The 19,318-nt window shown below is 41.1% G+C and overlaps 1 protein-coding gene across 1 annotated transcript in view; it reads left to right on the top strand.

The window, feature by feature from the left end:
• The window catches only part of MOB1B (MOB kinase activator 1B), a 41,545-nt gene that overhangs the window by 15,429 nt on the left and 6,798 nt on the right, over positions 1–19,318 (top strand). The window contains exons 2-4 of the mRNA XM_026090118.1: positions 5,848–6,014; positions 10,545–10,638; positions 16,937–17,070. Coding sequence (XP_025945903.1) covers positions 5,848–6,014; positions 10,545–10,638; positions 16,937–17,070 — 395 coding nt within the window. The remainder of the gene's footprint in view (positions 1–5,847; positions 6,015–10,544; positions 10,639–16,936; positions 17,071–19,318) is intronic.

Genomic DNA, 19,318 nt, shown 5'->3' with positions numbered 1-19,318 from the left:
GATATTTTAAAAGGAGATCATTATATCTTGTAAGACATGTCTGTTCTGTATGTGATGCACAACTAGTTATGTGGGGGGTGGAGGGGAAAGGATTATCAGATTCTTCTGCACCTTCTGCCAGGTGGTATCTCCTCTTTCCCTTCTTCCATTTTCCCAGTGATGCAGTAGGACTTCTGGACATTTTATAAGCATTGCATTAGTCTGAGATGCTCTAATGCATTGTCAGTGAATTATGGGGTAACTTGGTCTGGTCTTTTCACAAAGGAGGGATTTGGGGAAGACATTGGAGTACTGTCAATATTTCTATGATTTAGGATGTGAGGAGGCCGCAGCATGGATAGGTTGGCCGCCTCTGTAAAGGCAGTGATTGGACTCTGATATGCATCCGTGTGCTGGATCGTGAAGCACACTGGATTCAGGGCCAGGTTTTTGCTTGCGAATACGAGCTGTGGTGGTCAGAACAGTAGGTAAGCGCTTGAGTTAGCTCTTGGTGAGAACAAGCCGTCAGGTTTTTGGTTCTATGCACAAGGACTTTAAAATTCTCTGTTTTAATTCAAACTTCCATGGATATGCCACAGGCCTTATAGAAACAGGTAGAAGGCTCTGGTGGAAGACTGAAGGGTTCAGATATCTTTTGTGTGAGGAGGTCTAAGCGAGGCCAGCCGAAGTGCTTCCCTTAAGAGTATGATGTGTAAGTAGGGGTTTCTCTTTTGAGGCTTCTTTCCCCCAGTTAAAAGGAAATACAGCAAGAGTTTTGGCTGGCTATTTAGTTGCTTTGTTTTTTAAAGGTTTGCCAGTGCTGAATTTGAAGCTGGAGTGGGTTTGTTCAGGCAGCTAGGCAAGTGTGGTGTAAGAAAGATGCCCGAGAATACTCTTTTCTTCTGGAGATGTGATTCTGCCAGCCTAACATGGACCAGGCTGCAGAATCTGCATCATTAAAACCCTCCCTGTCAGCAGATGACTAAATAAAATTACAGCTTTAGAGGAAGTTTTGTGTTCTTGCTTACAGGCATGTCGTGACGTCTTTGTGAGGCAAAGCGGCATGTGGGATTCAGACGGTGGGAAGCGCTTCTTGTGGCTCGGAGGTGGGGCTTCCTAGCGAGGCTTTGAGCCTCGGCTCAGCTGAATGAGTAATTACTTTAAACACATTGCCTGATTTAGTGCTAGATCAAACTGCATCTGGCACTTCGGTAACTGCACTTACCTGTAAAAATAGAAGGGCACAATTTCTAGAAATGTTGGGTGTAGGAGTTAAGTGAGCTAAATGTCCTTGGAATTGCGAGAATTTTGGGGGAAGTCGGTTCCTTTTGGAGGAATAGAAATTGCTTTTGAGAAATTCTGAAGATGACACAATGTTTTCACTGTTTCATGTCCTTTTAATGTCCAAGGAAAATGAAATCTTCAGTGTGGTGTTTCAGAGAGATCTACCGTCCCCTTCCACTTCTGCATTAATGTAACATTTCGAAACTGAAGGAGAGTTCAGGGACTAACAGGGAAAGGCAGGTGCTGCCTACTGCCTCTGAGCATTTTAAACTCTCAGGAGAAATGATCCACAGATATAACTAATCTGTTATGAAATATATATGAAAATCAAATGTCATACTTGGTGAAGACATGTATTATTATGTGAATTGAACGGCCACCAAGCAGAACTCTTAAAACATACATTCCTCCTTTTATGCCCAAGTGGTTCAGGAAATAGACCTGGAGCAATAAGACTTTCTAAATCTGTTTCATACAAACCAGCTTGACATAATAATTTAAAATGTTGTTTTTTTTTTTTTTTTTTTTTTTTTGGTAAGATGCCTTCAGCTCAGTGTTGGGGAATCATAGTGTAAGGAAGCAAGAATAAGACAAAAGCTGTTGTGTTCAGGATTTAGGGAGGAAGCAGGATTCCTTAAAAAAGGTAAGCATTTGAAGGGGTATTAAAGTGATGGTGCCAAGATGTCAATAAAAAAAGGATGTTGTTGGTTAAATAACGGGAGAGCTTCTGGACTAATAAAGTAGTTGAAACCATGTTTGTAGCGACATTTATAACTAGACTGCCCAAGAGCAAACTTGTCCTATGAGAGTTTTGGCTAAGAGAAGCTGTATTAGGTTCTTGGAAGTGTATCACATGCAGTTGGCTGACTTCTTGCATGGTTAATTGCACGAATGCATGGAATTTTGATAATTTATTGTCAAGATTGCAGATATTTCCATAGCATGTGATGATTAGCGGCCTGGATTTACCCTAGTTGCTTTTCCTTTTGGATGCTTTACTGACTGTCTTTTGCATGAGACCATTTCCTGCCGTTTTAGGAATGGCTGTGTTGAATTAGACAAGTAATGATCAGAAAGGTAGTGGAGGCAAATACAGGTATATAAACAAGGGATGGCTTATTTGGGAGAGCTGATGAGACCAAACGGTTGTGTATCCTGGTTTTATGKTTTTTTTCAACTTATGGGAAGAAACTCCCTGTTTATGGGGAACAGGATAGCAGAGATTAAGTGATATCTAATGACTTTACAACATGTCATACTTCCTCTGCTTCCCTGATCAGAGAAGATCTCTCTGGATATTCAACAGGCCTGCAGTGACGTGGTTTGTTATCTAGCAAGCTCACGGTCTGGGATGGATATGGTGTGAATCCTTACCCTGAGTTTTCTCAAAATAGACCGTGTTCTTCAGGGAGTTCCTTCACCGTGCTTTCCTTGGGCCTTGTTCTAGAACCTCGCCCCCTCTGCTGACTTACTTCTTTCGAGAACACCAAAATAAACCGCTTGTTGGTTTAGTTATAAAAAAAACTTTCTTCCTGCTATTGCTTTGTACGTTCCTATTCCGTCTCCTCCTCCTTCTGAACAAAGACTTTGAGCTGAAGCTGTAAGTGAGGTGCTGCCCTTTTGATGGTAGCTTTTTGACTGCTGGCTTCTCTGAATCTAGATGCTCCTGGTAAGTTCTCCCTCTGTGTTGATGGAGCAGCTTTTCTCATCCGGCACACAGAGCTCCATCCACCCAGCAGTCTGTAGTGGGCTTGTAGATCTGGCCTCAGGCAGCTGCACCAGACTGGTTACAGCAGCTACTTCTTTCAGTCTCCTTCGCTGTATCTAAGTAACAGCACTCCGAAAGAGAAGCTGATGGTACTAGGCCTTGAGAGAAGGTGAGGGAAGGAAAGAGGGGGGAAAGGGAATCTTTTATTTTCCTTTCCCATTTGTGATGAATGACTAACTGAGCTTTGGAGTGGTGTTAAGTTCTTGGAAACCTTTGGCTTGCTTTTTGTGCAAGTATTGGGAGTTGGTTTCCCTGGTGGTTGAGTTATGTAGTGAGAGCACAATCTTCTGGGCAAGTCAGGAAGTGATGTGCTGGTCTTCATCTTAGGCTGTTTTTCTTCTGCTTAAACTGACACACGTGCAAAGATAACGATACCAGTCTCTCTCACGCTTGTGAATATGACCTTGTGTCAGCCCTCTCCATGCAGACATACACCAAGGCAATTGCCAAATGTCTTAGATGGTATTTTTACTCCCCCTGTTGGCATCTCGGCTATGAAGCGTGTGTTCCCAAAGAGAAAAACCTGCTTCACTAGCAGTCAGTTGTAAGGGGGGGGGGGGCGGATAACAGCTGCTTTTTCTTCTGAGTTGGTTTGAACCCGGCTTGGCAACAAATGCAGGTGCCTTGGGGGGTGGGAGAGGAAGGGAACTCCCTGAGCCGCAGTAGCTTCTCACTCCCACTGGGAGGCAATTATTTCATTTAAGATTTGAATCTGGTATCCTTGCTTAGGGTAAAATGCAAATGACTGAGTGCATGTTAGAAGTGTCCTGTACCAGTATGTGGGAGCCACACGTTATCCTGCTTCTGGCTGTTAGATGCATTTAGCAGCTGACTGCACTAGGCACTGTTCATTGTTGTGCCAGCACCTAGTATCCATCTGAATTATACCCTGTCCTGTGCGTCATCACCTATACCATCCCACAATTCTTTTTAATCCAGCTAAGTGCTTTTTTATGAGGGTTAGAAAACAGGATTACTCTTGAGGCCAGGGAAAAATGATGCTGCTTTGTGGCAAAGGGATGTCAGAGTAGGACCGGGACCACTTAAATCTCTAACAGCCAGCTTTGTGGCATCTGGTCTGTATCCGAGGATGCTCCTATGAAGAAGGAGATGTTCCCTCCCCAAAAGAATTTGGGAAGCTTCTTACTTATTTCCAATTTCAGTATGTTTTCTTCTTACCCTGCTCTTGTTCAGATTTAAATAGAGACTTAATTAACTGTAGATAGTTTTGTCACATGCTTGGCATACAGTATGTTCTCTTGATCACCTGTCATGTTTTGGAAAGAACAATATTTTTGGTATTCTTTAGGGTGCATAGTGTCTCTGCTAGAGCTGTTAGCATTTAGGATTTTAGAAATGAGCAATTTTTCTTAATTTTCTCTTGTATCAGGCTGTAGAGTGGTGGTGGTGGTGGGGGACAAAATGAAAAATAAGTTTCTTGGCGCGCTTCTCCGTGACCATGAGCATTAACATTGCTCCAAAGATCAGCTGCAACCCTTGTGTGTTTGATTATGCAGTTCAAACACTAGGTGAGCCCTGGAGCACCCTTATCCTCCACCTCTACCCCAAAACAGTTTTTTTGTACCACTGAAAAAAAAATTAAAAAATTCTATTCAGTCCTGTGGAGAGCTGTTGAAAAATTGGCAAATAATTGGTAATGAGAAATGAGAATTGGGCAATGTTTGCATTGAAAATTCTGTGGCCTGGGTTTCACTGCTTTATGTTCTTTCTTTGGAATTTGGAGGTCAGTTTTCTTTTTCCAACAGAAATGTTTTCTTCACGCATATACTAAAAATTCACACATGTTGGCTTATCTGACACTTTTCTTCCGCAAATATTTGGAGTTTTGTGCATCTCATGTTTCTGGCATGCTAAGAGTTAATTTGCTATCTGGTTCACTGCCATCATTTAACATTCAAGTATCTAAACTTTTTTCTAATTCAGTCCATGTTTTTGAAACAAATTTATAGTTAGGAAGATGGTCTTCAGCTAAAGTGTTCTCATATTTTTGAGCAACTGCAATTTAAAAACTAAGTTCCTAAATAGCACCAGATACTTGCAAAGTGTATTTTATGTTGCCATTTAACCCTTCCCCCAACTTTTTGACACAACTATTAGGATCTAATACACTGCTGGTGAATTGAAGTAGCTAAGATACTGTTTTGAATTAGGTAAGACTCCAAAGGGTGTGCTTTTCCAAATAATAGCTGCTTATTTTCAATGAATTAATAGTAACCTTATTTAAGACACCATAGCTGATCTGAAAAGAGAGGGTTCTGGACCAGCTGACCTTACCTCTGAGTATACTTCTGCGTGTGTGATGACGTTTCGTGTCTCTTGAAGGCAGCTGTTAGAAAGGATGTGAGTTTTTCTGTTATTTAGTATTCTATATCATGGTGACAAGCTTCATGACTGTTGAGGCTGAAGATTTTTATTTAGCAAGGCTGTTGCTCTTGAAATGTAGCTGTTGAAATTCTGGGGAAATAAGTACTTTTTTGGTGCTGTCTTGCCTGTGATCCGATTTGGCGAGAGAGACAGGAGTCTAAGCATTCCCTGTTGTCCAGCTGCCTTAACAGTAAGGCGACCAGCTGAGAATGGTGTGTAGCGGGGAGTGATTTAATTGCTTAAAAAAAACAGATAAAAGCATCTGAAACTTATCTGTCTCAGTTTTTGTTAAATACCCCTTTTCTACATGAAAATTAGGGAGTGGGAAAAGTGTTTGACACTAATCTAGTGGTTGTGCATGGCTTGTTCATTCCTTCCTTCTTCCCCTCCCTTCTCACAAGTTCTCTAAATATTTGCTCTCCCTTTTGCAGTGGTAGTCGCTCTTCTAAAACCTTCAAACCAAAGAAGAATATTCCAGAGGGGTCTCACCAGTACGAGCTGCTAAAGCATGCTGAAGCCACGCTTGGAAGTGGTAATCTCCGAATGGCCGTTATGCTTCCAGAGGGTGAAGACTTAAATGAATGGGTTGCAGTTAACAGTAAGTTGGCTAACCTGTCATTTGTGAGGGGGACACTGAACGTGGACTGAGCATTGCTGAAGGACAACTATGTACCTCTTTCTAGTGTGGTGGGCACTTCTGTCCCGTGTACACCACTCTGCGCTATGCTGCAATTGGGAGAGGTGAATGTCTTGTCACTTAGAGTTGACAGCTGCAGAGTGGCTCACTGAGACAAAAACTCCTTATGCTTCACGTGGTAAAAATACGTTTCTGGTAACAAAATAATTATTGTTCTTAGTGGTTAAAGTCTGAGCACTTGTTCACAAACAAGTGCTGAGGTAGAAATGCCGGTGCTGTTTTTAGAAAAGAGCCTGTCAGTGCCTTCTTAATGGGTCCGATCTAGCACTTCCTGTCAGGCTTGTTGCTCAATGGTAGAGCCAAGCTTCTGCATTCAAGCTTAAAACCTTACCTTAGCTAAGTGCTGAGGGCCAAGTCTGACGCACATTAAGACTACAGTCACATATATGGCTTGGCTTTCCTTTTGTCTGTAACAAATACAGAAGTTGATCTTTGCAGTATTCCTAAATTTAGTTCTTTGCTTTGTTTCTACCATGTTGTCAGCCTTTGCTCTGGTAAGTTTTTGACTTGATTATTTTGACTTCCTGTAAGGCAGTTTCTCCTAGCTCTCTTTTCTCAGCCAAGGCAGGCCGAACAGTGATGCCTAAATTAGTGTTTTCTGATTGCTTTACCAAGTTTCCTCCTCCTTCCTCTCCCTGCTTCGTGAATTTGTTGCCTTTCTTCTGGCCTAAAAGAATGGATTAGCCCAAATTCTATCATCCTATGCAGGCCATGCAGGATTTGGGCTGCCGCAAACCCTGGGCCCTGTCTGGTTATTTTCTGGTCTTTGGTGTATTTGAATTCCCTGATTGTACGGTGTTGATTGTACATGGCAGTGCAGTATAAATTGTACTCAAGATAAATCTCTTCTAATTATTTATTTTATGTGATTCTATTTGTTTCTGCTTGCTCTTTGACATGTCTGGGAAGTGAAACTGTCGTATTGACCTCTACCTTCCAGTTCTTAATTAGTCACATAGTGCTCTGGTATATGAGCTGCCGTTGTTTGCAGGGAACATTGAAATTACCGACACCATTCTTAATAAAAGATTGTTCACACTGCCTTGCAGAACAGTCTAAAAAAAGCCAGCCCTTTTTTATGAGTGAGTTTTACTAAGGACCCTTCATATATTGCTTGCAACCTTCTGCTTTTGGTGGATCTGCCATTCCATGTCTTTTCTTTCCTGGGTGGCAGTGGTCTTTTTCCCCTCCCAAATGATTTGACTGCTAAATTAGCTGGGTGGGGAAAGGCAGTGAAGCACTTAACAAAAGAGTGGCCCTTGCCTTGTGGTAACAGCTGGGTTCGGTAATGAAACGGTCCTTTTCCATGCCTCATTGCAGCAAAGGGGGGGGGGGGGGTTGTTTTTTTTTTCTTTTTTTTTTTTTTCCCTAGAAGTGATTAACTAGCCTGATGAGCTGCTTCCTTGACTTAAAGCATCCCTCTACTACGCCCAATACCAATTAGTGGTAGCCGTAAGCCTCTTCCGTTGATTGAGATGTCTCATAAGTAAATAAAAGTATTACTTACTGTGGTTGGTTTTGCCCTTCATGTACTGAGAGCACAGGCACAAATGTACTCTTCTTTTCTAGTTCTTGCTCAATCCATAGCCTTACTGATGTTTTCCTGTAATGAGTTGACTACATGTGAATTTTTAAAGTATGTGTTTTCAAACTAAAAAATTCTGAGGTAAGAAATGTATAATCAGTTTCCTCTTGGTTTCATTTGAAATCCCCTTGATTTCAAAAGTATTAAGAACAATTTGAGAAATACAGTACCCCTATTGCTTTATAGTTGATAAACGTTAAAAAAAGTCTGGAAAACAAAGACATATTTGGGGGCAGAAATGAGAATCTTGCTTAAATACACCAGTGTGCACTACTTCAAGTAGAAAAGCGCTTAGAAAAAGTAAACTAAACCCTACAAACTTCAGAACCATGAGTAAAAAGAGGAAATGAAAATGCACGCAGGCACTGTACTGCATTACACATTTTGGAGAGGAGGTGCCTGCAGTTTTCATGTTTGTCAGACAGTGCTGGCTTTGGCGGATGGGTGGTATGTCTCATGCTCTTTTGAGGATTGCAAGAGTGGGCTTCACAATAATCAGTCATCGTGTCAAAGTCTGTGTGGGTTTTTTGAACGTGTTTGCCTTGAGGCAAACATTGGGCTGTGGTTTCTTTTGGGAGCGAGGAATGGAAACTTAATTAACAGTTCTTCCGTATGCTTAAGAAATAAGGGCAGTATATAAGCGCTTCTTGCTGTGTGTCCGGTGTTAAGTATCTCTTCTCCCCACCCAAATAAGCTTTAACAGTCCTCATCCTCTGTAACTTTTCTGTCAACCCTTCCCTATTTTTCTTGCTATTTTCTGCTGTTGCTTTTCTGCAGGGGGGGAGAAAAAACAAATTGTTGCTGGAGATGAACTGGGCTAGATGCATGCCCTACCAGTTTTTACTTACTTCCCTTTTTTGATACCTGGAAAGTGTCATGACGCAGTTGTATCCTGCATCTGCTGAACAATAGCTGTAATTTGCTGCCATGATGTGCATGTAGACTTTAATGTTTATTCTCTTGAAAAATCAGTGAGGGGAGCTAAAGTATTTATCCCTTTCTTTTCATCACTCCCTTTCATGGTACGTGGTATCTGCTGGTGCTGAAATTCAGGATGTCGACCTCCTTTTCATTAGAGGACTTGTAATTCTCTGTAGATTTAAGTAAAGGATGTGAATTTGGGTTGGCTACCAAGTAACGCAAGATGGTTTTGACTGTTCTGTCACAGCCACAGCACCGGCTTTCTTATAGCTCGGCACCAGATCAAGAAGAGTGTATTGCTGCTCTTAATTCCACCATGTCCTGCAGACTGATCGTATGAGAATATGCCATGTTGCAAGCTCAGACAGACTGTGGGCTGGTTCCTCACCACCAGGACTAGCCTTGCAGACGTGACCGCCAAATGAAGCTTCTAGCTGTAAAGGCTCCTGTTGTCCAAGGTGGCAGGCCCAGTGCTCTGAAGAGTAAGAGGCAATGTAGCATGAACTGGGCATTAGGACATTAACCCCATTTTTACATTATATATAGTCCCTTTCAGCTTGAGGGTATGTTGGTGTAGCAGTGAAATATGTAAAGCACTGTGGGAAAATAGAAGGAGCTGGATTCCACAACACTTGATCTGGGCCTTCGTATGATGGCTACATTTCAGCCATGCATAAAACTGAACAAACAAGGACACTAAAGCCAATCCCACCAGTCTTATGTTCTGGTCTGTTTGTGTTTCTTGGGTTCATGCAGAAGCAGAAGTTAGAGCAGCTGTTTATTCTAGGATAAGGGAAATAAGAATATTTAGTGCAACCATTATTCTGGAGTCATGTCATGTATTTACTTAGTGGTAAGATTTTAACCCTGCCTAATTAAAATTTTACTTCCTAGTGCTTCTTATTGGTCCCTTTTAAATTTCACCTGTGACATCCATTGTTTGAAAGACGTTTTGAAACGATACAACTTATGTATCGAAACCTTGGTAGCGCTCTGTGCTTCCCAGCATTTGCAAGGGGGAGCGTGCATTAAGGGGAGATAAAGCTGATTCTTACAAATTTTTTACAGTGGTCACAGTTCCTAAAAACCAAGCCTACCGTTAGCTTGTTGAAGAAGAGCTTTGCTTTTCAAAGGTTCTGAGCGCACAAACTCCCATTCAAAGTAGTAGGATCTGCGGGAATACTTAGATACATTAACTTTCAGTCTTTTAATCGGGTATTACAACTGTAGAGTGTTTAAAAAAACTTCAGCTAAGAGAACTATTTTCTCAAACACGTAATAAAACCTAAGCAAAAAAACTCAAGAACAAGACTCAAAGGATAATTCTTAAATGAGGAAGTGTTGTGGACTAACTGGTGATTTGTGGTAATGGCTTGATAATCTGAGGAACAGAATTCACTTGACACTAACTATGTCTTGCCTTCTATACACCCTTCCCCCTCCATGTGCATAGTGTCTTAATGTAGCATAAATATTCTTTGGAAAGATAGTCTTTTGGGATATGAGGCTTGAGGGACCTTCGTGTCAGCTAATGAGCAACAGTTCTCTCTACTTGGAAAGTTTACACTTGAAAATCTTTGTTTTATTATAAACTTGCCAGTAGAATTTGGGATTCTAATAGAGCGGACCAAACATTTGGAAGAGGAAATAACACTGCTTTCTCTTTCCCTCTGAAATGAAGATTTTGCTGCAGTGAAAAGGGCAATAGCTCTTGCCAGAGAATGTTCAAGAAAGTTAGTTAGTGGTCATGTTCCATGTTCCTTTATAATATGTCTTAAAAAGCAATGACAAAGAGGTTTTATCATTTAAAAAAATATATATTCCAGACCCTTCTTCAGCACTGGGTGTTTTGCAGTTGAAGCTGCAGGAAGCTTGCATTGCAGTTACCCTGCAGAGTGATAACTGATGTTTTAAATGCTTTACAGCTGTCGACTTCTTCAACCAGATCAATATGCTGTATGGAACCATTACAGACTTCTGCACAGAGGAGAGTTGCCCCGTGATGTCTGCTGGCCCAAAGTAAGATTATTGTTTACACATCATTGAGAATGTGCAATTTTTGAGATTATTCTGCATGTGAAAACTGGAGACTAGCTCAGTTCTTTGAATGCTGAGTATAAGCTAACTTCTGTGGGTGGAAAGGATGTCTGCTCTTGTTACCTAAGGAAGGAAAAAAGCTTGAAGCTTTGTAAGAAAGTGGTGAAGGGAAGGGTTCTCTCATTTTTTATTTAACCTGGGAAATAGCATGACTATCAAAATTGTTCTTTTCTTTGGGTTCAGATACGTTACTGAGGGCTTCCTAAATACAAATTTGAAGCTTTTATCTGCAAGTGTGCAATTAGGGTGATCCAAAACCTTTCTTGTAGGTGTTCCAGTAAGTTTTATAAAAAGAAACTTAGCTACAGTTTTGAGCAGTTTGAATAAAAATCCCCTACACTGTCACTCAGTTGTTTCACTTCCTTGATTCTTGTTTATACTTTTGTACAGATTTTGAACTTTTGTGTTGTTGCTTGCTCTCCAGCTGCTTTGTGTTTTCCAAAGTGGAAAATACCTGCATTTCTAAGCGAGCGGAGAGAGGGGGCACTGCTTCCTTTTAAGCTACCTTAGAATCCTAAATAAGCAATAAATAAAGAAAAGCAATCCCCTTCTCCGCTTCTTCCTCCTTTATAATGAAATTTGTTGTTACTGTCCGAAGTCAGAGTTCCGAGCCAGTGAGGTGTGGAGCTGAGGAAGGGCAGCAGGGTGCTGCTGGGAAGGAGAGCTGGGAGGCAGAGGGAGTATGAGCTCTGCAAGGTGAGAGCAGCAAGACAGACGAAGAACAGCTTCGGCGCTACGTTCCTTAACTAACAACGGGCGCTACTGAATGCCAAAACCAGGGTGGGCAGGCAAACCTACGGCTGCGACCCAGGCAAGGGCCGAAAAATAAAACAAATTAAAGTTTTCTATTATACGAAGAACTTTGGGAAAAGGTTGTGCAATAACACAGCCCGTGGCCTGCTTTGCACTTCAGAACGCGGAACAGACTCTTATTTATTAATAAAGATCATGAAAATATTTGTTTGCTTTATTGTTTGTCTGAGCAGAAGCAGTTACTTGGGGGCTGAGGTTAATTAGAGGCGTAACCATCTGTTTGCCAATCTAAACAATTTATTTCTCTCCAAAGGGGCCAATAACCAGTGACAGGAATTTATCTAATGCTCAAATAATTATGAAGTGGGTAGAAAGGAGAAACTGTAGTCCAGGAAATGCATTCTGCAGAGCTTTTGGTTAGATGACATTGTGTCCAGCATTTGCAAACCGTTGCTGAAACTGTGCAGGCCCCACCAGTGCTCAGGGATGGGGTCTGTGAAAAATGGTAAGAGTGTGTGTGTGTGKGGGGGGAGGACACGACTGGGACTACAGGCCCAGGACCAGGTGCCTTGGGAGGCCAGCCATGACTGGCAGTGGAGCATAGACTGTATGTTTAATTTGAGTGAATGTGGCCATTCTTTAAGTTAAAGTGGACCTGCAAAATTTTCTTAGAGAGATATTGCTGGAAAAATTATGGAAGTACCGATATTTGCAGAATTCTTGTGTTTCTTATCCCTCTTTCCTGTTGTCTTCTGGCTCCAGCTGTACCAGTGCAAGAGGCATTGATTCTTAGGTGCTCTCTACTGCTCTTAGGCTGACGGTTACTGTCTCTTACTCGTGCTGGCTGAGCCGCTACTGTTACTGCAGCCTCATCTATTCAAACGAAGGAGTATGATTTAGCTGAACCAAACGATAAGGCCGTTTTGGTTTGCAACAAGTTAGGCAGCAGTAACATGAATAACTAGGGAGAACTGAAAGCGGCAAGCCCTCTTGCTATAAAGTCTGATTTGATTTTTCTTTCTGTGCAATTCAAGTCCTGTAAAGTTATTTGCCTTCCAGTAAAACTGCATCTGCACTTGGGCTTTTCTTTTTGTTTTAGTAACTCAGTGTTTGGGGTACCTAAAGCAAACCTACGGTTACACTTAAATTCACAGTGTAGAGCTACACATTTGCACTGGAAAAATTCTTATGGTCCATATATTGAGAAAGGGTTGTAAGCTGCTGCTGTGTACATAGTGGTTTGACACCCATTATGGCACAGTCGCAACTTGCATAGCACAAGTGACAAGCTTGTAGCAATCTATGGAAAAATTAAGCCAGACTGCTTGTGTGGGAGGGTAACCAGTGCTTACGCATGATGTTTCCTGCATCCACTGCCTGGTACCGGTGTTTAGTCTTCAAAACCTATTTAAAAGAATAAATTAACCCTTTGGCAACGGACAGATCCTCCATCATTCATGCATGGGTGTTTTGTGTTTGTTTTTGATGCAGGGAGAGCTACCGTCTCTAAAGGGCTGCCTTTAAGAATAAGCAAATGCGTGGGGCTGTGTAACTGCTACTCAGGCTCACCGGTTCTTTCCCTAGCGATCTTGAAAAGAAGGCCTTAGCTGAGGCAGGTAGCTTCTGGGCCTGGATGGGAGATGGGAGCCGAACACTGCTTCTAAGTCAGGAGAAATAAAAGCACCATCTTGGCTTTCCTGCTAACATTGAACAGCATGTGTGCTGTGGGCTCACTTAGACTTCTGTTGTACTAGTCTTTGTTGGAAGAATTGTTGAATTAGCCTTTAACAAGGTGTTAGTACCTCGAGTTAGTTAATGATTGACATAAAGTTCAAGAACGGAGCTCTCTGTCCTGCTGCTCGGCTCATTGTCTTAGCAACTAAAAAAAAACCCCAAACCTTAGTGTTGCTCCAAACATATGCTTTCTCATGGTAATGTTCCATTCCTTCAGTAAAAACAAGCCAAGCAAGACCTAGTTGGTTACTGCTTTTCATTATTTTTTTAAGAGTTGTAGCATCACCATCAATGGAATAGGCATGGTAAGAAGCTAAAAACCTGCATAAAAATAATACGCTCTTTGACTAGTGTGGGGTGGAAGGAATTTTCTTTATTTTTCTCCTTGGTTGTAAGTCTTCATGGAGAACACAAAGGACATGGCTGCTGCATTGCTCCAAGCTGGATGTCTGAACTGGGGATCTAAAATCCAAATTTAGGCATTTGTGTGAGTGAATTCCAGTGTTGGTGAGATCCCTTTTGACTTTCATGAGGTTTGTAGGTCCTCAGCGCATCTACGTTTAGATGTTCAAATAAGAATAGCTGGACACTCAGAAGTGGACAGCTCCCATAAATCCTACTTGAGCCTAATCTAGTATAGTTGAATGTTAATATACTGTCTTCTGCCCACTGTGTCTGCAGCAAAAACCCCCCCCCCCAAACCCCACAGGTTCTTGAAATACCCTAGGTCTCTCAGCAGTATTGATCCTTTTGCCCTTTTGTGATGCTCTGCTTTGCACCTGTGTCACTTGACCAACAGAGACAAAACAGAATATGATGTTTTCATCTATTTCATTCCAATTTAATACCATTTTGCTGAGATTTAAGGATGACAGTTCCAAGTATATGTCCTAGGATGCTTTAAAAGGCCTGAGTTTCATTGCTGTTGGGCAAAGTAATGGCTTTAATTTTACTCAAGCTATTTTTCTTCAGGCCACGTGCATCAAATTGCACGGTAGAAGGAACTGGTCCTGTGATCATTTATACTCGGGGATATTTTCTAGTGTCGGAAGCATAGTTGGGTTTTCTATTTATAGATGCCAAATAACTTAGGTTTATTAGTATTAGAGAATTCCAGCAGTGTCATTAGGGATTCCTAGCTTTTTCCTCCACTTGTTAATGTAAGCCACGTATTTCTTGCTGTATCCCTCACATATTGTTTTGCCCATTAAAAAAAAAAACAAAAAAACCCCTCTACTGAACAGTAGAGGTTGTTCACAATATATTTTCCCCAGAGGAGCGCCATATAATGATAAGGCTAATTTTTTTCTATTATCAGAGACGGAGGTGTTTGCTCATAAGCTTGAGATATAATTTGTTGTTGTTGTTTTTAATGTGTATAGAATCTCTGAATGTTGTTTTATATACAATTTTGAAAGGCTTTCAGACCCTCTAATTTGATACTATTATAAAAACGGTATCTTCATGCCGTTGTTAGCAGCACATGCTGCTCACTCTTGCTTATTGTGAAAATGTTCTCCCAGTTATTGTTCTGACAAAACAACTGAATGTTTAGAACAAAATTTTAAGCCAAATTTGATCAGAAATGGTTCAGATGACTCATGTCAAATGGTCTGTACAATCTTTAAAATAGTAGACCTTTACAAATGTCCTTATAAAGTTAATTGCAGGTAGCAAGGCAAAGTTTAAACTACAGTGTTCACAGCCCAAATGTTGTGGCATACTCCTATGCACTAAGAAATAAAAATCAAATAAAGCACGCTATCCCCCGTGAAGAGAACAAATATTAGCTGTTGATAACATCTCTTTGAATTCTCCTAAAAAGAATTTAGGTAGAGCTGGTTGATTAGGTAGGTATGTTTCCTGTAAGAGCACGACTGTTTGAGCTGACAGTACTGTCCTTATTTTGCAGAGGAGTATGGCTGCTGCTCTGAACCGTTGTTCGTTAGTTTTTCTGGGAGGATTTCAGAGCTGCAAAGCTCAGCAGTCCTTTTCGCTTCTGGCTTGGCAGCACGCTCACCCCACGGATAGTCTTTCTTCAGCAATGTTCTTTGGCTGGTTGGCTGAACAAGGCTGGCTGATTTAAAACAGACGTGGGAAATGATGCTGTTTTCAGATGGAAGAGATGGCTACGCACAGCTCTGGGCTACTGAGAAGAAACTGTTCAGACGTTAAGGACTGGCAAGGAATATTAAGATCTATGCTTTTGTACTTAGCAAGAAATAGAAACACTGGTTCGCTTGAAAGCTGATACTGTCAGATTCCCAATGTTAAATGTGATTTTTTTTTTTTTAAGCTACTTGTTCTCAGGATTAGCCATCTTCTCTTGTGCCTTGACTTAGGTGGAATTGCTATCCCCAAGCCAGTAAATAAATCTCTTCCATTTTAATTTCATGAAGACTTTTTTTCTGTGTGGTTGCACATGTAAGTGGATAATGCTTAATACGGTTTTCCATGGCTCTTACAATTCCTGAAGTTAAAATGGTAACTATAAAATGAATGATGGTGAAATCTACTGATGAAGCATACTACATAAAAGATGTTAATGTTATTAGTTATATGAATAGAAAAGAATAAAAATAGCACACATTTTATTGCTCCATAATCATGCAGTGGCTGGTAAAGGTGGAGAATCTCAGCTCATTTACAAATAGGAAAACAAAGGCTAAAGACAGTAACTGGCCTACACCTATCCAGTGGGTCAGTGGTATAATTGGAAACAGGTTTTCTGAATGTGTTTCATCCGTGAGTTGGATGGTAGTGCCAGACCTTCAGATAGGAACATTTTTTTAAGGAGGACTATTTAATTTAGAAGCTTTCTTCTAACTACCAGCTGAAATGCGTTTCTTGCCAGCTTCCAGTTTTGTAATAGTGTTCCTTGGTATTAACATATCCCTGAATTTGTCCCATATCTTCAATACAATAGTAATTTGGGATCTCTGACAAGAAGAAACGTAGTTTGGTCTTCAGTTACGCAAAATCTGTAAGGACATTTTCAAGTTTAAAGCATTTCCGTCAATGTTGGGGGCCTAATGTGTCTGCCTGGCACCTGATGCAGCTGTTGAGCATTGCCACTTGCTTTGCAGATCTCTGCAAATGGAGTCAAAGAAAACCCCGTTGCTAGGGCCAACTTGGGGAACAAAGTGGACTTACGGAGCGCAAGCATGGATCGGCTCAAGTTGGAAATCAGTCAGATGCCTTCACCAGTTTGAGCCCTGGAGCTTAGCTTTTATTTGTATGAGAATTTAATGCAACTTTTTGATGTTTCACTTCAACAGGTTATCACAAAAAAAAAAAGTAGGAAAAGAATAAGCTTTAAAAAAGACTACGTAGTTGTTGCCTTTTTCAAGGAAAAGTGCTCTGTGTAAGTGTTGGAAACCTAATCCTGCAGCACCTTTTTGATGTATAGGGATATTCTGACTGCAGGTTGCCACATGCATTTTGTCAGGTGTATTAGAACGAAGGATGAATGAGTCTTGTGCCTATAAAGGAAGAAGTTTTTTGAAGGCCTTCACGGACTACAGAAGAGAGGCCAGCTAAAGTCGGATTGCAGTGGGGAGAAGGGGTAGAGCAGTTGCAGGTGACTCCGGAACATCAGGACCTTAATTTCAAGGAAGAGCTGTGGGAGGGTGTGGGAAGAAGGGAGGTGGAGCAGGAAGAGGAACCTTCCAGGCCTCTGTATGCATGATTCACTTGTGTTAAGAAATGTCTTCTTGTTGTCATCCCAACCTAGATATGAGTACCACTGGGCAGATGGGACAAACATAAAGAAACCAATTAAGTGCTCTGCACCAAAGTACATTGATTACCTGATGACTTGGGTCCAGGATCAGCTGGATGATGAAACGCTATTTCCATCTAAAATAGGTAAAGTACAAAAGTCAGGTTCAACAATGTATTGGGATTACAGCTGTACAGAAATATTGAAGTCTTGTAACATTGAAAGGTCTCCTAAATATCTGATTAGAGTAGGACAATTGTGAAAGGCTACATTGAGTATAGGAAGGCACTTTGATCTGTTAAGGTAAAATTTATGTATTAGCATATGAACTCTGATCCGTATGTTAGTACTCTTAATAAAAATCCATCATAATTCGGAATGTAGGAAGTATTGTTTCTATTTAATAACTGACCTTTTTGATTGAATGCTTTTTTTTTTTTTTTAATTTTGAAAAGTGGTTTGTTCCCCTAGAAATAGGTAAGAGGTTATCAACACCTTGTAAGCAGCAAATTGGTGCAAACTCACAGTTTTTTTTCATGCAGAAGAGAGGCTTGATCCTGATGGGGCACTTCTCTTAGACCTCACATTCCAGGAAGTGGAATTGCATCTTTGATCCTATATGCATATTTTTTCATCTTTTCAAATCAAAATGGAAGATGTATATTTTTAAGAGATTTCCTTCATAAACAAGGAAAGTAACAAACCACCACCAGTTCTGAAATGAGAAGAAGGAGAAAATGCCTTCTTCTAGAGGCTGTTTGTTCTAAAGCTTCTAACTGGCAGTTTTCCAGTACACTGCTGCTACTCTTAGGCTTATGATCCATTGTGGAAAAAGGAAGGGAAATTTCTTGATTGCTTGTGTTTTGTGAATAGTTTCTGAAGCATTTGACAGATCTTCAGTAAGCCTGTTCAGAGAAACAAGGCCACCTGTCAGAATCAAGTGGCATTTGTTTTTACTTAGAGTAAATGGAGATGCAGGGGAGGCTGGTTTGTTTGGGAAGAGGTGACAAAAATCTAAATCTTTCCTGCTCAATAGATGTGAGCGTAATGTCTGCTTACAATATGACACTGATCTTGATGTTTCATCGTAGAGTTCAGAACTAAGGTAGAAATTTGCTACCTTGCTAACAGGAATAATGTTGAATTGTGACAGTTTGTATTAACAGGAATAATATTGAACTGTGATAGTTTGTATTAAAGTTGTGCCCAAAAGACTATGTCAGGACTTGGTCTTTCTTTTACTGCAGCTTGTACTTCTGTGAAGTTAGTTTTTTCTTCTCATAGCATGGTGGGTGGGATATGTTTTTGAAAGGCAGTGATTCAGAAAGGGACTTAAAAGTCGCAGTGGAAAACCAAGTAAATATTAACTACCCCTGTGAGACAGTTGCCAATGAAGGAAATGTGATGTACATGCAACCACGGCAAACTTAAGCAGGAGTATGGAAATTTTATTGCTAGTGTTTTAAAGCATTAGTGACATCATGACAGGCTTACAGCATCCAGCCTTCGCCTCTGACCCTCAGATGGGACTTCACCGTTTGGAAAAGCTGTGAAAGAGCTAAGCTAACTGGGAAACCTGCTACGTAATGAGAAGCTAAAAAGATTCAGTCCATTTAGATGGTTAATGCATGGGTTTTCCTAGCTTGTAGATTTGTCAGTTAGAGAACATTGCTCCCAGTGGCTGGCTGCTCTTCCCTGAACAGTTTTAATAAAAACTCATGCACTAGCAAACTGACTGAAACTGATTTTAACTGTCCTGGGTCATTTTCACTACAATGACTGAAAGGAGCGTGTTTGGGAATATTTTAGCAGGCAGGTAAGAAAGCCTCTGGCTGAGGGATGGTGAGGATCAGAAGGGAAAGAGGTGTCTCTTCAGTGAGCACGAGACAGCTGGAAGAGAGCATTTTTGTGATTAAGGTGGCTTTCAGTTACCTACCCAAAAGTGTTTGCTGCCACTGAGGTACCCTTGGTGTCACAGGACCAGCAGTGAAGGTCAGAGCCTGCAGGAGACTTTCTGCACTGGCAGTGAGAGGCCAGGCAGGTACTGAGGACATTGCTAATGGCATTAGGTGCCTGTGTTTGGGCATCTGAATCCCACTGCTAGAGGCCATATGGGAAGAAGATTCTTGTTCAGAGAAGGCTCTCTGGGGAAGCGTACTAAGGCATAATGAGAGTCAGTAGCTGGAAGCTGAAGCCAAGTGGGTTCAAAATAGAAATGTAATCAAATTCATCTTGGAGCGAATTTGGGAGGCACTGAACTACTGAAGGGAGGGAAAACTCTTCTCCTTGTGCTTTGGTTTGTGTTGTGTGAGCAGCTGAACTGCTGAGTGAAACAAAACAGCCCTTGTGCAAGAGACAGGGTTGAATTATCATGTCTTTCAAAATATATGAACG

This window comes from Apteryx rowi, unplaced genomic scaffold (genome assembly GCF_003343035.1).
Source record: "Apteryx rowi isolate R43461 unplaced genomic scaffold, aptRow1 scaffold_85, whole genome shotgun sequence".
Lineage (NCBI taxonomy): Eukaryota > Metazoa > Chordata > Aves > Apterygiformes > Apterygidae > Apteryx > Apteryx rowi.
This window is presented reverse-complemented; position numbering and strand designations above follow the sequence as displayed.